The 18,291-nt window shown below is 40.1% G+C and overlaps 3 protein-coding genes and 1 pseudogene across 3 annotated transcripts; all 4 read left to right on the top strand.

Annotated features, from left to right (window-relative positions):
* Window positions 1-3,316: 3,316 nt before the first annotated feature.
* LOC134335424 (chemerin-like receptor 1) lies at window positions 3,317-4,339 on the top strand (annotated as a pseudogene).
* A 6,724-nt stretch (window positions 4,340-11,063) lies between these two features.
* Window positions 11,064-12,035, top strand: LOC134335746 (chemerin-like receptor 1). The gene has a single exon (XM_063018340.1). It carries the CDS (start codon window positions 11,064-11,066, stop codon window positions 12,033-12,035), a length of 972 nt encoding a protein of 323 aa, XP_062874410.1.
* An 830-nt stretch (window positions 12,036-12,865) lies between these two features.
* On the top strand, window positions 12,866-14,133 carry LOC134335459 (chemerin-like receptor 1). The gene is made up of 2 exons (XM_063017990.1): window positions 12,866-12,894; window positions 13,144-14,133. Exon 2 carries the CDS (start codon window positions 13,160-13,162, stop codon window positions 14,126-14,128), a length of 969 nt encoding a protein of 322 aa, XP_062874060.1. The 5' UTR covers window positions 12,866-12,894; window positions 13,144-13,159; the 3' UTR covers window positions 14,129-14,133.
* Window positions 14,134-15,697: 1,564 nt separating this feature from the next.
* LOC134335450 (chemerin-like receptor 1) lies at window positions 15,698-16,843 on the top strand. The gene has a single exon (XM_063017977.1). It carries the CDS (start codon window positions 15,698-15,700, stop codon window positions 16,649-16,651), a length of 954 nt encoding a protein of 317 aa, XP_062874047.1. The 3' UTR covers window positions 16,652-16,843.
* The last annotated feature ends 1,448 nt before the right edge of the window (window positions 16,844-18,291 follow it).

Here is an 18,291-nt window from a genome sequence, read left to right on the forward strand (position 1 = left end):
GATAAGCGGATAAGAAAGTGAGTAAGTGAGTAAAAGTTCAACTCTGAATAGTTAAATATCAGAAGTATCAGAAGCTGAGGCCTAGAAAGAAAAGTTCCAGTATCTCTGTGTAAAAGCTGATGTGTAAGAGTCTCCTTGAGTTGATTTTGGCTTTGGTTTGGATATAACAGTGTCCAACCTCAAGACTGGAATGTAAAAGTAAAGAAGGGGCGATTACCTCACCCCCCTAGAGACAAATAAGTTTGGAGTATTTTTCTCTCTTAATTTAATCCAGCATCTGGAGTTTTTTGTTTTTCTTTGAGAGTTTTTGATAGTTCACTGGTCTGGCATGAGAGATTGGCGTCTTTGCGCCACGACAATCTCTACACATCATCCAGGCTCCTAGTTTCTTGCATGTGTGTTTGGTGGTCAGAACGACCAGAACTTCGCTAGGAAAAAAGATTTGAACCCAACAACACAGTACATTTAATCTGACTCAAAAAGTGATCTTAACACAACCGAATTGACACTTTACACAAGTTTGCCATCCCATCACTTCAAATTCCTACAGTAAAATTGTCTAAATGTACATGTTTAACAACTGAATAGCTCTGCAGTGCTGTAGGAAAAAAATTGCCTGCATCCAAGTTATTGCTTAATGTTCTTTTATTTTTTACAAAATAAAAGTAAACAAACTTAGTGCAGTATTGTAGTAGTAAAACTAGAACACTCAAAATAAAGTGAAGGTTCTTTGTGAGGAAAATCAGCGTCTCTGCCGTGTTAGCGGACGGCCGGTTCCTCTTCTCATCATATAATAATAAACTCGCTGTATTCGGCTGAGTGTTTATTTTTTAGGTGCCGTATCAAATTGGAAGTAATTGTAGATTGTTTGGTAAAATGATATCTGGTTTGTTTCTTATAAGCCACCGTACTTGTATGCGTGTTGTAACTGTAACAGACTTTTCTGTGGTTGTATTGTGACAATGGTTTGATGGATGTTTCTACATGAAGTGAGTGTGTTTTGACCCTTTGGGGCTTCCATAGTGCATGGAATAGCGTGCTTGGCTAACGCGATGACTCTAGCTGTCCACTATTCGGAACCGTAACAGAAGAAGTTAATAAAGTGTTAAATGCTCCCGACAATTAGTGAATATAGCGTGTATTTATTTCTTTATTGCATCACTACCACGCTCATGTTACATAACTAAGCCAATCAGAGTGCTTGATACTGAGATGTCGTTCAGTCTTGTAACACGTAAACTGGTAAAAGCTGTATGTTATGGTCCTGAAGTTTTCATACTGGGATTAAAAGTTATTGTTTTGTAAACCGGTGTGATCCTCGACTCACACACCATATAAACAGTAAAATTCTACAGTAATGAACGCAGCTCTGCTCCTACCGCCTCGTGAAACGCTCGCATTACAGACATTACACTTCACTGTTTCACTTTCCAATTTAAAGTATTTCCACACAGCGGACATGCTGACATAAACAAAGTATCGGGCTTAGGATCGGCCTTAGTAAAGCCTATACAGATCAGTTAAAAATGCCTTGATCGGCCCCGATTTCGATATTTGAGATCGGATCGAGACATCCCTACCACATAGTTGTGTTTGCTGGGCTGAATAAACATGTACATTTCTAATAATGACCGAAAACATGTGTCCTTGTTCATTTAAAATAAAAATAGATGCTATTCTGTTTACATTTATAAGCACAAAGTCAAAAGAAAAGAGCTCTCTCCTGCACCAAAACACAAACGTTTGGACAAAGAGCCTCACTGTACATGCGCAGACGGAATGAGCGCTATTTGCGTAGGCTGCGCAAAGTGCGTAAGGCGCGGTCTGCACTTTATGTACATTTAGTTTATGCTATTATTTTCATAAAAGTATTCAAAACTTACAATCTTCCAATGCCTACCAATGTACTGATGATGTCTGTTAATGGTACCACAACAAACCCAGCAGAACAGGAGGAGATGTAAACTGTGCATGTAATGAGAGATGAGCTGCTACAGTCTGTACAGACAGAGACAGACATGATCTTTACTTTTTTGACTAAACGGGAGAAATGTGCTGAATGTAGAGGAGAAAAAGTCAAACTACAGTATTGATCTAATACCAATCCACCTTGATATCTGTAACATCGATATTTGGATTGATCTGCATTTTTGGAGATTTTCCTGCATATCAGACCACATCCTCTCAGTGCTCGTCTAAGTCCAGTTGGAGAGAAGTAAATAACTGCTATTTTACTTTCATTTTTAATACTTGTGAGATTTATTATATGTGAGAGACTTGTTGCATTATTGAGACAGTGTTCCCATGACTGTTAAGCTTGTGTAGTATTTGGTTTAGAGTCAGAAATGTCAGACCTTATAGAACTTTAAAGCTGTAAAAGTGTTTGAGCCGTAAAGGAGAAAATACACTGTAAACTTTAAATTGTAAACTGCTTATTTAGTATTGGGATTATTATATCTTTGTTGTAATTGTCATACTCAAAAGCAAAAAGCAGCTGTTTAAGGAATTAGTTTCTAACAAAAACAAATGTAACAAAAACCAAAAGTATTTTGTGTGGGCTTACTCTGGAGTCAGGGCGTCTCCCCTATTCTGTTAGATTAGGTCAGGGTCGGTAATGTCACACTTGTCACGCTTACATAACTACATAAGTATAACATTACCTTATGTGCTGCGGGCCGGCACCGTGTTAACGTTTTTCCGAAGCCCGCCTCACCTTCTCATCTAGTAGCTTACTTGTGCATCTATACATGCACATCAGTGTAATTTCAGCCACGTCACGTAACAGGATAGGTACCAACATACTCGTTCCTTAGTATAAGTACTGAGACTCATTGCACTAAGAGTTGGGACCCAGGTCCTTTTGCTTTCCAGCCCTCCCAAGTAAGAACCACTTATTATTAACCCCTACTAGGCGGGACAGTTTTCCCTGCTACACAAGGGAATCAGGAAAAACATTCAAAATTCTGAAAAGAGTAATCAGAGAGAATAATTGAACACACAAGTGTACAGCCGCTCGTCAGGTAGTGAGCCAGCTTAGAATAATTTAGCTTGTTGCTGGTGTACGCTACTAAATTTAGATCTGGTACTGGTTAAATCTGGTCAGCGCTGGTCAACAAATGCTTCTTCTGGGTGAGTAAAAGCTACAATTAAAAACAAGACAAGGATTAATCACAAAAAAATGCTAATTGGTTACCAGCGAAAACCAGTGTTACCAGCATAAAAACACACTTTTGGCCATATAGTGTGTCTCTCGGGGTAATAAAACCTTAAAATCTTAAAATAAATCTCTCCTTGTTGTGTTTATTGTACAGACATCATGAATACATCATCTACAGATTATGATTATGGAGAATATATTGAGCATACATTTAAAGAGATTTTGTACAACTCTACTGAGATTCCACCAACAGCTCCGTCCATCTGTAAAGATGCTCTGTGTGTTTTCCTGGCAACGGTCGGTGTCATCATCTTCATCCTGGGCATCGTCGGGAACAGTCTGGTCCTCTATATTGCCGGGTTTAAGATCAAGAAATCAGTCAACAGCAGCTGGTACCTCAGCCTGGCTGTATCCGACTTCCTCTTTTGTGCCTTCTTGCCCTTAAACATCGTCTACTTGGTCCAAAAAGTCTGGCTCTTCGGCCGCTTCATGTGCAAGTTCACGTCCTTCATTTTGCTCCTCAACATGTTCAGCAGCATCTTCATCCTGGTCATCATCAGCGTGGACCGCTGCGTGGTGGTCATGTTCCCCGTGTGGGCGCAGAACAAGCGCAGCCTCGGCAAAGCCTCGGTCGTCATCGCGCTGGCTTGAATTCTCTCTGCGGCGCTGAGCTCGCCCGCCGCCGTTTTACGAGAGCTTTCCGAGCCGGATCAAAAATGTCACTTCGACTACAGTGATAAGCAGCACGTTGTCATGGTGATATCCCGATTCACATTTGGATTCGTGATCCCGTTCCTGGTCATTTCCGCCTGTTACGTGGTCATCATCCGGAAACTGAGGAGCAACCAGATGGCGAGATCTACCAAACCGTTCAAAGTCATGACGCTCCTGATCGTCGTTTATTTCCTCTGCTGGCTGCCCTACCACATCTTTAATCTCATGGAACTGATGAAGACACATAGGGACGTTCTTCACATCGTGATTCCAATCGGAAGCACTTTGATCTGCTCCGCCAGCTTCCTCAACCCGTTCTTGTACACGTTCATGGGAAAGGACTTGAGGAATGGGAAATGTTACGCGATCCTGTCCAAGATCGAGAACGCGATTGAGGAGGAGGACAGGAGCTCGGCCCGGGGAACGTCTTTTACCAACACGGGGGGAAAACATTCAACTAGTGTTTAAAGACTTCCAGTCTTTTAAAATTCACATATTCAAGCATTGAGACGCCCCTTCTTACAGTTGAATTACAGAAGGTGACTGTAGAAAAGTGACGTAATTTGTTTTGGAAATTCTTAATAGAGTTTAAAAAGTGCTGAAACTCTTTGAAGATCCCTCGTATGCTCTCAACATTTTTTTTTCTATTTTATTGATGCATTTTCTCCCGATTTAGCATAGTCAATTTGTCTTCAGCTGCTGTGGATCCCTGATTGCAGTCGAGGTGCGTGTATTACTGCTCACGCCTCCTCCGACCCCCAGGCGAAAACCCTTTTCCACTCATGCATTCGGCACAAGTGCCTCTCTATCTGCTAATCAGGGTCCTTACACAGAGTTTGAAGACCACACACGCATAGGAGAAACGTGTCTGCTGCGGGCACTGCCAATTATGCCCGCTAGATGGTGCCCAGCCGACCGGTGGCAACGCCCAGGAGTTCAGAATCTCGGCGCTGGTGGGTCCTGACAGTTTTAGCAAGGCCCTTTCTGGTTTCACGTTGACGCCGCCCCTATGTACAAAGCAAGCTCTATCAGGACATGAACAAAAGCCTGATTTATAAAAGCTCCAGTGATCTCAGCCCTACTGAGGAGCTTTAAACTAAACCGGAAAATCAGCATCAGCACCCAGCCGCAAAAAACGCCATCATCGTTTATTTTTAAACATCTGAGAACGACTTGTTTAGATAGATAGATAGATAGATAGATAGATAGATAGATAGATAGACAGACAGACAGACAGACAGACAGACAGACAGACAGACAGACAGACAGACAGACAGGTAGATATATAGATAGACATAGATAGATAAACAGACAGACAGACAGACAGACAGATAGAAAGACAGACAGATAGATAAATATTTGCATGGTCGATGAAGTGCAGATCAAACCCACAACACAGTCACATGTACTGAAGTGTACTCGACATGGCACATGAACGTGAAGCATAAATACACACACACTTCACACCTCATTCTCATTCTCAGTCTGAGTGTGATTTGGCAGCTTCTTCTTTTATCTTCTCTTATATCTCTAATATAGTCAGTAATCGTTCCTCTGCTGAAATTTTTTTTTAGTTTTTTATCAGTTTATAGAATGGGTTCTAAACTCTATATGTGTAATTAATAAGCTTAATCTTAAAACACATAAAGCAAACTAATCTGTACTTAAATTTAGCTACAGATAAATAAATAAAACCTTTAACAAAGTGTGTTAGAGTTATTGGATCAACTGCATTTAGTTCGACATGCAATTATCATTTGCCAGCATAACACCACTGAGTCTTAATTAATTAAGTAAATAGTCAGGGTATCATGTATCAATGTCATTGGAAAATCCAGAATCTTGATGTAGTAAAAATGTCTCTGGGGATTAAAAAGAATATTTTAAAAATCAATTTCCCTTTAAAAGTTAAACTCTGAATAGTTAAATATCAGAAGTATCAGAAGCTGAGGCCCAGAGAGGAAAGAGTGGGAGTGAGAAGAGTCTCCTTGAGATTATCTCACCCCCCTAGAGACAAATAAGTTTGCAGCATTTTTCTCTCTTAATTAAATCCAGCATTTGGAGTTTCTGATAGTTCACTGGTCTGGCATGAGAGATTGGCGTCTTTGCGCCACGACAATCTCTACACATCGTCCAGGCTCCTAGTTTTTCTTGTATGTGTGTTTGGTGGTCAGAACGACCAGAACTTTGCTAGGAGAAAAGATTTGAACCCAACAACACAGTAAATTAACCTGGATCTGTTCTGCTGCCAGTGGAACTGGTTCATTCAAATGACTTGAGATTCTTAAATCTTTGATGCAATTGGTTGTCATGAAATCAAACTTTTATATGGCCTTTCCAAAGAATACGTCAACCCCATCAACTGGAGCATCAAGCCTGTTTAAAGAAATAATTACATTTGTGGTCAGTGGTCAACCAGATTTATGCCAAAAGATTGGCTAGTAACAAAAGTGGCTAATGAAGATGAAAAAACAATCTGTTTGTACTGTTTTGATTAAATAACTGAACTCTCAAATGATTTATAGGTTGTTGTTTAGCCTGAGCACTTTCACAACAAAGTTCCAACATATTTGGGGTTTTAACCAGCTTATTATCAGGTGTCTGCATGCTTTTGATAATACAGCATGTGATCCCTGTCCATTTCCTCACCCTCCTTTCCTCACTTGCCACACCGTGACTCTTTATTCCCAACCCTGATTATTATATTTATATTTATTAAGTAGACTGGAATACTTAATGCTGTGTGTTCCTTTATTGACATAGAGACATTTAATTTCTCCAAAAAAACCATCGCTTACAAATGTAAGAGGGTTCAAACCGAAGTGAAAACACCAGCAACCACATTAGAAAGCTAAATTAACATCCCGCTTCCTGCAGAGAGCAACCAGTGTAGTAACACTTGAACTCCCCTACATACAGTTAGTGATCATTACTACCAGTCTCTGTTCCAATTAGGATTTGTGCAGGTTGTCAAACTTTGTTTCTTTGTTCCTAGAGGCATTAGTAAGCATTACTTTTAAACTAAACGTTGTCTTACTTCTAACAGACCAAAATCACTATGAGAAGCAGCTAATGGGTTGAATGTGGTAGAATGTTAATCTCTGCAGCACCGTGGCCCTGCTTAAAACAAAGTGTTTTTACTTATCCAGAGTCTAATCATGGCGTGCTTTACTCTCTTTGGGTTTTTAGCAGTGTGCATGGTTATCTTAGGCTTGTGTGCAACAGCTTAGCTGTGGAAACTTCAATCAAGTTGCTTCCGACTGAGAGTTCCTTTGCTGATGTTGCTACCAAAGGCAGTTAGTAACTTGGTTATGGGGTTATGGGGGCTGCATTTGATTGGTACTGTTATAGTTCAATTTAGCACTTGATATGCAAGAAAATGAAAAATTGTTGTTCCTTTATATAGTACAAAAATAAATATACAAAATTGATTTAATTTCTAATTAGTACAATTACAGTTACAGTACAAGTAATGTCATGCCTTTAATATCACAGGTCAGTTTCAAAGCCTCGGTTACAACAAAAATACAAACAGTACAAAAACAATGACTTCACCAGCCAGAATCTTATCTTTGTGGTTAGTGGGGTTTTTTTATTTGACATTTAAAGAGAAGTTAAACACGTGCCATAAACATATGACAGTCCTCCGTTTACATGTCACCATTCTGTCATAAGGAAGTGAAAGAGCCCAACAAGCAAAATACCCCTCTTTTAAAGACGAGTCAGTATAGATGGAGAGAAATGTTTATGGCTGTTTATTAAACTGATCCTGGTTTCATGAAAAATAGATGTTGGGAAGATGGGAAGACATCAAATTGCAATTATGGTGAAAATGCTGAAGCTTCCAAAAGCTACAGAGTCACAGCAAACACCAAAAAGGAAAGAAATGAGAACCCACCAGTCATTTGGATGACTGGAAGGAGGAAGCAATTCAGTACAGATGCCCATGGCTTTGGAATGGCATGCCCAACAAGCTCATGTTCAGGTGTCCTAATACTTTTCTCCATAGAGTATCATACAGTATCTAGAAATATGTTTCTAGCCTCTTATCAGCTCCACTTACCATATACTGTAGAAGCACTTTGTAGTTCTACAATTACTGACAGTTGTCCATCTGTTTCTCAACATATTTTTTTAACCTGCTTTCACCCTGTTCTTCAATGGTCAGGACCCCCACAGGAAAACTACAGAGCAGGTATTATTTGGGTGGTGGATCATTTTTAGCACTGCACTGACACTGACATGGTGGTGGTGTGTTAGTGTGTGTTGTGCTGGTATGAGTGGATCAGACTCAGCAGCGCTGCTGGAGTTTTTGGAGTGTCCACTCACTGCCCACTCTATTAGACACTCCTACCTAGTTGGTCCACCTTGTAGATGTAAAGTCCGAGATGATCGCTCATCTATTGCTGCTGTTTAAGTCGGTCATCTTCTAATGGTCACAGGACGCTGCCCACGGGGCGCTGTTGGCTGTATATTTTTGGTTGGTGGACTATTCTCAGTCCAGCAGTGACAGTGAGGTGTTTAAAAAACTCCAGAAGCGCTGCTGTGTCTGATCCACTCATACCAGCACAACACATGTAGAGAAACAGATAAGATAAGATAAGATATCCTTTATTAATCCCACAATGGGGAAATTTGCATCGTTAGAAATGGTAATACATTGGGAGAGTAGGAGATAAAAAAAAATGGACTACAGATGGACTACAGTCAGTAATTGTAGTACTACAAAGTGCTTCTATATGGCAAGGCAAGGCAAGTTTATTTGTATAGCACCTTTCATACACAGTGGCAATTCAAAGTGCTTTACATAAGGAAAAAATTAATTTAAAAGCATTAAAACATTCCTGAGATCTAGAACCTCAGAAAGACTTCTTGCAAACATTTAGTTACAATTAAGAACATGAAATTCAAACAAGAGAGATAAAAAATTAAGAACATAAAAAATTAAAAGAAAATATTGTAAAATATAACCTACAATTTAGGGAATATGAAATTAAAACAAGAGAGATAAAAAATTAAGAACATGAAAACTAAAAGAAAATATAGTAAAATATACACTACAATTTAGAAGAGCATGAAAAACTAAAAGAAATATGGTAAAATGAGGGTAATAGCAAACATTTCAAGCTCAATCATAGGCACAAGAAAAAAGTTTAAAAAGTTTTTAACCTGGATTTAAAGATTTCTACATTTAAGGAACATCTAATATCTCCTGGCAGTCTGTTCCAGTTATATGCAGCCCAACAGCTAAATGCTGCTTCACCATGTTTAGTTTGGACTCTGGGCTCAACTAGCTGACCTGAGTCCATGGATCTAAGAGATCTACTGGGTTTATATTCTCTAAACATTTCTGAGATGTATTCTGGGCCGAACCCATTCAGTGATTTATAGACCAGTGTAGTGTAGAAACAAGGAGGTGGTTTTAATGGATCTCAACGTTTTTGGACAGTGATCCTATTTTAAAGGCCTAAATCTTCATCACTTCTCACCTCATGATCTTTTTCTCAGCGTTAAGCTGTAAGTTTTGCTCTTTTGACTGAACGACCACAATATCTCACAACATCCAGATACTTGAGTAGACAGTGAGTGATGGTGGTTAGCAAACGATGCTTCTCGTCTGACGCCTCAAAAAGAGGAACCTAATGTCACGAAATTCACTGACAAACCTGATTATTAAGCACAAATCCTGCACCAGTCCTGCACACTGTACTGACGGAGCCTTTACCCAGGTGAGTTATGATTTAATCATGATAAACCAGGAGAAGATTTAAAGTAAACAGCTGTTTGTTCTCAAGTATGTAGATTTGGTTTTAGTTTAACCCAATAACTACTATAATCCCCATTTGGGGATCATGTACTTTAACCCATTCACAATCTATTCTATTCACATGCATATGGATAGAAAAATATTAAGTTAATGGCAGTTAATGGGTTATTATGAGGGGAAAACAAGAACTTGTCAGCTTTTATTGTTATTTAATACACCTGCAGTGCAAATATCAACTTTAGATTTACACACATTACGGCTTTTTGAGTTTTGTTCCTTTAAATGTGAACATAATCTACGTAAATTAGAAGGTTTAATACATTTGGTTTAAAAATTTAACAAAAATGAGGATCTGTGATTTGTTCATTCTTTTAAGCTCTAATTTACCTAACAAAAGTGCAAAGAAACGTGTTCCAATGTTTTTACTGATCAACTTTATTGTATTTTGTAAATATAAACACATTTAGAATGCCAAAAAAGTTGGGACAGGGGCGTGTTTACCACTAATGCATCAGCTTTCCTAAAAATGAGACGTTTTAATGGTTTGGAAACTGAGGATTTGATACGAGGTTTGATACGAGACTTCATGCTGCAACATACATTTTCATAGGAGATGGATCTGGACTGCAGGCAGACCACTAAGGCACACACATTCTGTGTCTAAGAAGCCATGATGTTAAAAGATCCTGCATTTTGACCTGATTGGCATTTTCCTATGGCAAAAAATGGCAAAAAAAAACCACTTGCCATCGCCACTTGCAAAGATTGAACCTTTGGTGAACTGTCCTTGTTACCATTTTACCTCCCAGTTTATTGTGGGACGTTTAAAAGTGGTGTAACTTGAATATTCTATAAATGTTGTACTGTTGTTTTGCTTCTGTCCCAACTTTTTATGATGTTACAGGCATCAAATTCTACATTTCTTTTTCATTATTAATAAAACAATCAAGTTGGTCAGTGAAAACGTTGGAAATCGGTTTGAGCGGTGAGGTAAAACGTCAACAAAGTGACCACGACACGAATCTGCATTAGTGTGGGATAACCATCAAATCCAGTCTGAGCTCCACATGTATCTGTGTTTATCTGGATTTTCCTCACTGTTTCACTTTTAAACTTGTGTTACAGCTCGAGCTTCTGACAAATTGAGAGTTATTATAAGTTATAGTTAAATAAAGCTTATTGTGGATTAATGTACTAAAAGAAGGAGACAGGAGCACTAAACTTCTCTTCAATATTACTGCTCATAAGTTCTTTCACTAATGAAATTCATCACTCGCTGTTTTAATACAATAAGTCACGTTAAGTGTTGTTTGTAGGGACTGAATCGCTTTTACCACCTCATAAGAAAGTTCTAGATCTAGATCAATGCTTCAAATAAAAATGTGTCGCTCCGTTTCTGTCCAACACAGAGAATCAAGTTTCATCATGAATTCGACCCCAGGAAATGAATCCCAGGTCAAACTCTGCACGGACGCCGTATGTATTTTCATTTCTACAGCCAATACGATCATCTGCATCCTGGGTACCATCGGGAACGGTTTGGTGGTCTGGATCACGGGGTTTAAGATAAAGAAATCGGTGAACAGAATTTGGTACCTCAGTCTGGCTGTGTCTGATCTCCTGCTGTGTGCCACCTTACCCTTATATATCTTCTACTTTATTAAGAAAGACTGGGTCCTTGGGGATTTCATGTGCAAGTTCAGGTCCTTCTTCTTGTTGCTCAACATGTTCAGTAGCATCTTCCTCCTCGTCATCATCAGCGTGGATCGCTGCCTCGTCGTCATGTTTCCTGTTTGGGTGCGAAACAAACGCAATAGGAGAAAAGCCTTGGTAGTGGTGCTTCTAGCTTGGATTGTTTCGGCAGCACTGAGCGTGTCATATTCCAGTTTCCGGGATGTTAAAGAGAATTCATCAAATCAAACCAAAAGCTGTTACTACAATTATAACAAGAAAGAACGTACAGCTGTAGTGGTGAGCAAATTCATCTTCGGATTCGTGATCCCGTTCCTGGTCATCATCGTCTGTTACGTCCTCATCATGCGAAAGCTGAAGAACAATCAGATGGCGAAGAACACCAAACCCTTTAAGATCATGACGTTGCTGATTGCTGTTTTTTTCGTCTGCTGGCTGCCGATGCACATCTTGTCCATGATAAAAATAAAATTACAGTATCGTCAATCCCAATCGCCGGTCGTCATCGGACAAAAATTTGCCACCACCCTCGCCCACGCCAACAGCTTACTGAACCCGATTCTTTACACGCTCATGGGCAAGAACGTTAAGACCACATATTCAACACTTCTATCCAAGCTGCTAAACGCTATGGAGGAGGAGGACCAGAAGTCTGTCCAGGGAACACCTCTGAACTCGGGAACACTTGTCGTTTCTTCTGAGTGATTTAAAATTCAGCAAACCAGTGGCTCATGTCAAATAAGTTTAAATACGTTTTTGGATCATATTGGGGGCAAAGAAATGCCAAAGCTGCCGCTCAGGTGGCGCAGCGCTAAAAACACACGCTGGAACCAGAGCAGGAATCTCGAATACAGGCAAATCGTATTGAGTCTCAGCCCAGCCGGCTGCAATGGGGGGGATTTTTATTTTATCTTCAATATCAGTATTTTTGTAGATTTATTGATTTAGAACAAAGCCCAGTACTGTTTTGCCATGACTGTGCATCTGTGGTCCATAAAGCCATGGTTTGATGAGTTTGGAACTTAAGGGTCTGCAAAAAGCCTTGACCTCAGCTTTACTGAAGGCACTTGAGATGAATTGGAATGTTGGTTGTAAGCCAGAAGTCCAAGAAGCTCATAGTCAAGTGTCCAACTAGTGTTATTTGATGTTAGTGTAGCTTATAAAATGTTCAATGAATCTACAAACCCAATTAAGTTGGGACAGTTTGTATATATTATTTACCTGTGCTAATATTGTATATAGTATATAGTCTAGTAATAGTGTATATAGTAAGAGTGTGTTATTAACTCAATAAAGTGTAACTTACTACCTAAAGTCGTGCCTAATTGATCCCAACATTTTTAAGTAAGCCAGGGATTAGTATTAGTATATTAGTAGCAGAACTCAATTGAAACGACTCCTGGTTATAGCGTGTAATGAGAATGCTGATGGGTGTTAGTGGTGAATGGCAGCTTGTGCTTACTGTTTAACACCTAAAGAGGAACTCGATTGAAGGAACTCATAAAGAAACGTCGTCCCAACTGATTAAGCATCAGTTCTGCAGCACCGTACTGAAGCAGCCAAGGTGAGTTTTGCTTCAGTCATATTTAAAACAAGGGGGTTAGTTTTTTAAAATATATGCTGGAATAACTTTACAGAATGTGCCGGATAGAAGTGGCCAGTTAGGATTGTCGTTAGATGTTCCACACGGCGTCCTCAGTTTTTAAAAGTGGGTCATGGAATGCCAGCTGTCAATAATAATTACAGATACTAATTACAGAACAATCCAGTTATACAGTCACATTTTTATTGATTTTGTTTCTTCATTTCATAGAGAATCAAGTTTCATCATGAATTCGACCCCAGGAAATGAATCCCAAGTCAAACTCTGCACGAACGCCGTATGTGTTTTCATTTCAACAGCCAATACGATCATCTGCATCCTGGGCACCATCGGCAACGGTTTGGTGATCTGGATCACGGGGTTTAAGATAAAGAAATCGGTGAACAGAATTTGGTACCTCAGTCTGGCTGTGTCTGATCTCCTGCTGTGTGCCACTCTATCCTTATTTGTCTTCTACTTTATTAAGAAAGACTGGGTCCTTGGGGATTTCATGTGCAAGTTCAGGTCCTTCTTCTTGTTGCTCAACATGTTCAGCAGCATCTTCCTCCTCGTCATCATCAGCGTGGATCGCTGCCTCGTCGTCATGTTTCCTGTTTGGGTGAGAAACAATCGTACTGTAAGAAAAGCCTTGGTAGTGGTGCTTCTAGCTTGGATTATTTCGGCAGCACTGAGCGTATCATATTCCAGTTTCCGGGATGTTAAAGAGAATTCATCAAATCAAACCAAAATCTGTTACTACAATTATAACAAGAAAGAACGTACAGCTGTAGTGGTGAGCAAGTTCATCTTCGGATTCGTGATCCCGTTCCTGGTCATCATCGTCTGTTACGTCCTCATCATGCGAAAGCTGAAGAACAAACAGATGGCGAAGAACACCAAACCCTTTAAGATCATGACGTTGCTGATTGCTGTTTTTTTCGTCTGCTGGCTGCCGATGCACATCTTGTCCATGATGAAAATAAAATTACAGTATCGTCAATCCCCATCGCCGGTCTTCATCGGACAAAAATTTGCCACCACCCTCGCCCACGCCAACAGCTTACTGAACCCGATTCTTTACATGCTCATGGGCAAGAGTGTTAAGACCACATATTCAACACTTCTATCCAAGCTGCTAAACGCTATGGAGGAGGAGGACCAGAAGTCTGTCCAGGGAACACCTCTGAACTCGGGAACACTTGTTTCTTCTGAGTGATTTAAAATTCAGCAAACCAGTGGCTCATGTCAAATAAGTTTAAATACGTTTTTGGATCATATTGGGGGCAAAGAAATGCCAAAGCTGCCGCTCAGGTGGCGCAGCGCTAAAAACACACGCTGGAACCAGAGCAGGAATCTCGGAATACAGGCAAATCGTATTGAGTCTCAGCCCAGCCGGCAGGCAGAGCTGAGACTCGATACGATTGGCCTTTTGTTCAGATAAGGGTGTGATTAAGCCGGATAGGGTCTCTCTCATAACTCATGCAATTACGACCTCTGCTGGCTGATTGATGGTGCCTGCACAGAGATGAGAAAGGGTGTGTTGATCAGGGTGTGTCTCTCTGTACACAGTGCTGAGCTGCACTGCACTCGTCAAAGTGTAGGTGACAAGATGCATACGGCTGCTGCCCACATGTCGGAGGGGGCGTGGGTTAGCGACGTTCTCCTCAAGCAGAGCGGGGATCGGCATTGGTGGAGAGGAAGCGTGATGCAATCGGGCAATTGGATGTGCTAAAAAGGAAAAAAAAAATGCCAAAGCTTGGGCAAAAAATTCTATCTGGTGGGGGGGGGGCGGGGGTTATTTTATCTTCAATATCAGTATTTTTGTAGATCTATTGATTTAGAACAAAGCCCAGTACTGTTTTGCCATGACTGTGCTTCTGTGGTCCATAAAGCCATGGTTTGATGAATTTGGAACTTAAGGGTCTGCAAAGACCTGACCTCAACTTTAGTGAAGGCACTTGAGATATATTGGAATGCTGGTTGTAAGCCAGAAGTCCAAGAAGCTCATAGTCAAGTGTCCAACTAGTGTTATTTGATGTTAGTGTAGCTTATAAAATGTTCAATGCATCTATAAACCCAATTAAGTTAAGACAGTTTGTATATATCATTTACCTGTGCTAATATTGTATATAGTATATAGTATAGTAATAGTGTATATAGTAAGAGTGTGTTATTAACTCAATAAAGTGTAACTTACTACCTAAAGTCGTGCCTAATTGATCCCAACATTTTTAAGTAAGCCAGGGATTAGTATTAGTATATTAGTAGCAGAACTCAATGGAAACGACTCCTGGTTATAGCGTGTAATGAGAATGCTGATGGGTGTTAGTGGTGAATGGCAGCTCGTGCTTACTGTTTAACACCTAAAGAGGAACTCGATTGAAGGAACTCATAAAGAAACGTCGTCCCAACTGATTAAGCATCAGTTCTGCAGCACCGTACTGAAGCAGCCAAGGTGAGTTTTGCTTCAATCATATTTAAAACAAGGGGGTTAGTTTTTTATATAAAATATATGCTGGGATGCTGGGGTATAAACTTTACAGAATGTGCAGAATAGAAGCGGCCAGTTAGGATTGTTGTTAGATGTTCCACACGGTGTCCTCAGTTCTTAAAAGTGGGTCATGGAATGCCAGGTACCAAGCACAAGTTCTGGTTCGATTTTCTTACTGATCAGTCGATTTACAGCTTCATTGCTCAAGGTTCTAATAATTACAGAACGATCCAGTTATACTGCAGCATTTTTATTGATTTTGTTTCTTCATTTCATAGAGAATCAAGTTTCATCATGAATTCGACCCCAGGAAATGAATCCCAAGTCAAACTCTGCACGAACGCCGTATGTGTTTTCATTTCAACAGCCAATACGATCATCTGCATCCTGGGTACCATCGGGAACGGTTTGGTGATCTGGATCACGGGGTTTAAGATAAAGAAATCGGTGAACAGAATTTGGTACCTCAGTCTGGCTGTGTCTGATCTCCTGCTGTGTGCCACCTTACCCTTATATATCTTCTACTTTATTAAGAAAGACTGGGTCCTTGGGGATTTTATGTGCAAGTTCAGGACCTTCTTCTTGTTGCTCAACATGTTCAGTAGCATCTTCCTCCTCGTCATCATCAGCGTGGATCGCTGCCTCGTCGTCATGTTTCCTGTTTGGGTGAGAAACAATCGTACTGTAAGAAAAGCCTTGGTAGTGGTGCTTCTAGCTTGGATTGTTTCGGCAGCACTGAGCGTGTCATATTCCAGTTTCCGACAAGTTGGAGTTGGAGAAAAGGGCTTCAAAATCTGTTTCTACAGTTATGATGAGAACCGTACAGCTGTAGTGGTGAGCAAATTCATCTTCGGATTCATGATCTTGTTCCTGATTATCATCGTCTGTTACGGCCTCATCATGCGAAAGGTGAAGAACGATCAGATGGCGAAGAACACCAAACCCTTTAAGATCATGACGTTGCTGATTGCTGTTTTTTTTGTCTGCTGGCTGCCGATGCACATCCTGTCTATGATGAAAATAAAAGAAGAGTATCGTAAATCCCAATCGCCGGTCGTCATCGGACTCAAATTTGCCACCACCCTCGCCCACGCCAACAGCTTACTGAACCCGATTCTTTACACGCTCATGGGAAAGGACATAAAGATTGCATTTTCCACTATACTATCCAAGATGCAAACAGCTATGGAGGAAGAGGAACAACAGTTACCACGTAACTCAGTGTTACCTCTTATTTCTTTTGACTGATTTGGTCAATGAATAAGTTCTACAGAAACACCCATGTGTTGCATTGTTATTATTGCTTTAAATATGGTCTCTTTTATATCTTCAGTAAACAACAAAGCGTAAAATTGATTATTTATTGTACAAGCCTTTATGTTACAATCCAGAGTGTTTGTACTGACTTATACCATTATGCACATGAACATTTATGCATCATGTTTTACTATCTGTAATGATTTTACTCAATAAATCCTTGATTCATGTATTAAACTCTAAACCGACTGGGTGGATGAATGGTTGTGAGTAAATGCATGAATTCCAAATTAAACGACGTGTCCGGATGTTTCGGTCGTAAAGAATTAAAGCTTCACTGGATGGTGCATTCGGTGGCTCGGTGGGTAGCACTGTCTCCTCACAGCAAGAAGGTGCTGGGTTCGATCCGGGTCCTTTCTGTGTGGTGTTTGCATGTTCTCCCCGTATCTGCTTGAGTTTGCTCCGGGAGCTCCGGTTTCCTCCCACAGTCAAAAAACATGCAGTCAGGTTAATTGGAGACACTGAATTGCCCTATAGGTGAATGTGTGTGTCTGTGTGTGTATGTGTGTGTCTGCCCTGCGATGGACTGGCGGCCCGTCCAGGGTGTTAGTGTGTGCCTTGCGCCCATTGAAAAGCTGGAATAGGCTCCACGACCCTGATTGGATAAGCGGTTAAGAAAGTGAGTATGTGAGTGAGATTTAAGCTCTAACTTATGGTGCATTGTCAAGTCTGGAGGACTCTGGAGACTACATTTCCCATGATTCAACACTGTTTGGGTCCTTTGTCACAACAGAAAGTTGTCAGTGGCGTTTTGTCCTAATAATTGGTGAAATTATTATTTTTATGAGCTCTCTGTTGGGCTAAGTGTTTCATATAACAAGTTTTAAATCAATTAATCGATTTAAATCGTTTCTCTTGCTAGAAATGTAGTATTTATTCCCAGATAAATCCTAAATACTGGTTTTAAAAGAGTTTAAGAAGCACTGAGTGAAAACCTGACACTTTTAGGAAGAAAATAATAGTTAATTTTACATCAGGACGTTTTCTAGGACTGAGAGAAGTTCCTGGCTATGTGGAGGTGCTCAGTGAAATGATCCCTCAGACCTCCATGTCTTCTTTTCCCTCAAATAACAGGTCGGTCTGTGGATGCTTATGTAAAAATTGATGTGTTTTTACTGTACTAGACATCATTTACTTTGTTTATTGTGGTGATATTATGTGTATTTATTGTAGACAAACTCGTTTTGATTGCAAATTTAATTGCGCCACCTGGTGGAAACGACACAACACACCACACACCAGTAAAACGAAGATGCCGGAGGAACTACTGTACTGTAGTAGGTAAACACAACTTTTATCATCTATCACCATCTCTAGTTAACTATAGAGTGATGTTAGAATCTTTATACTAATAACTTATATAATAACTTAATAATTGGAAAAATAATCGTGCTTATGGAACACATCATCTGTAGTAGCCTGTAGTGTTCCAGTCATTTTTTTATCCCAATGTCATGTTGGCCTTAAATTGCACAGAAATTGCACCAAATCCATCATCTGCCTTCCAGGATCTGTGATCAGCTTTGTAGACTTTTCTTTAATGGAATGCCTGTGATTGGGTCTAATATGTG

Source organism: Trichomycterus rosablanca, chromosome 21 (genome assembly GCF_030014385.1).
Source record: "Trichomycterus rosablanca isolate fTriRos1 chromosome 21, fTriRos1.hap1, whole genome shotgun sequence".
In the NCBI taxonomy this organism is placed as follows: Eukaryota; Metazoa; Chordata; class Actinopteri; order Siluriformes; family Trichomycteridae; genus Trichomycterus; species Trichomycterus rosablanca.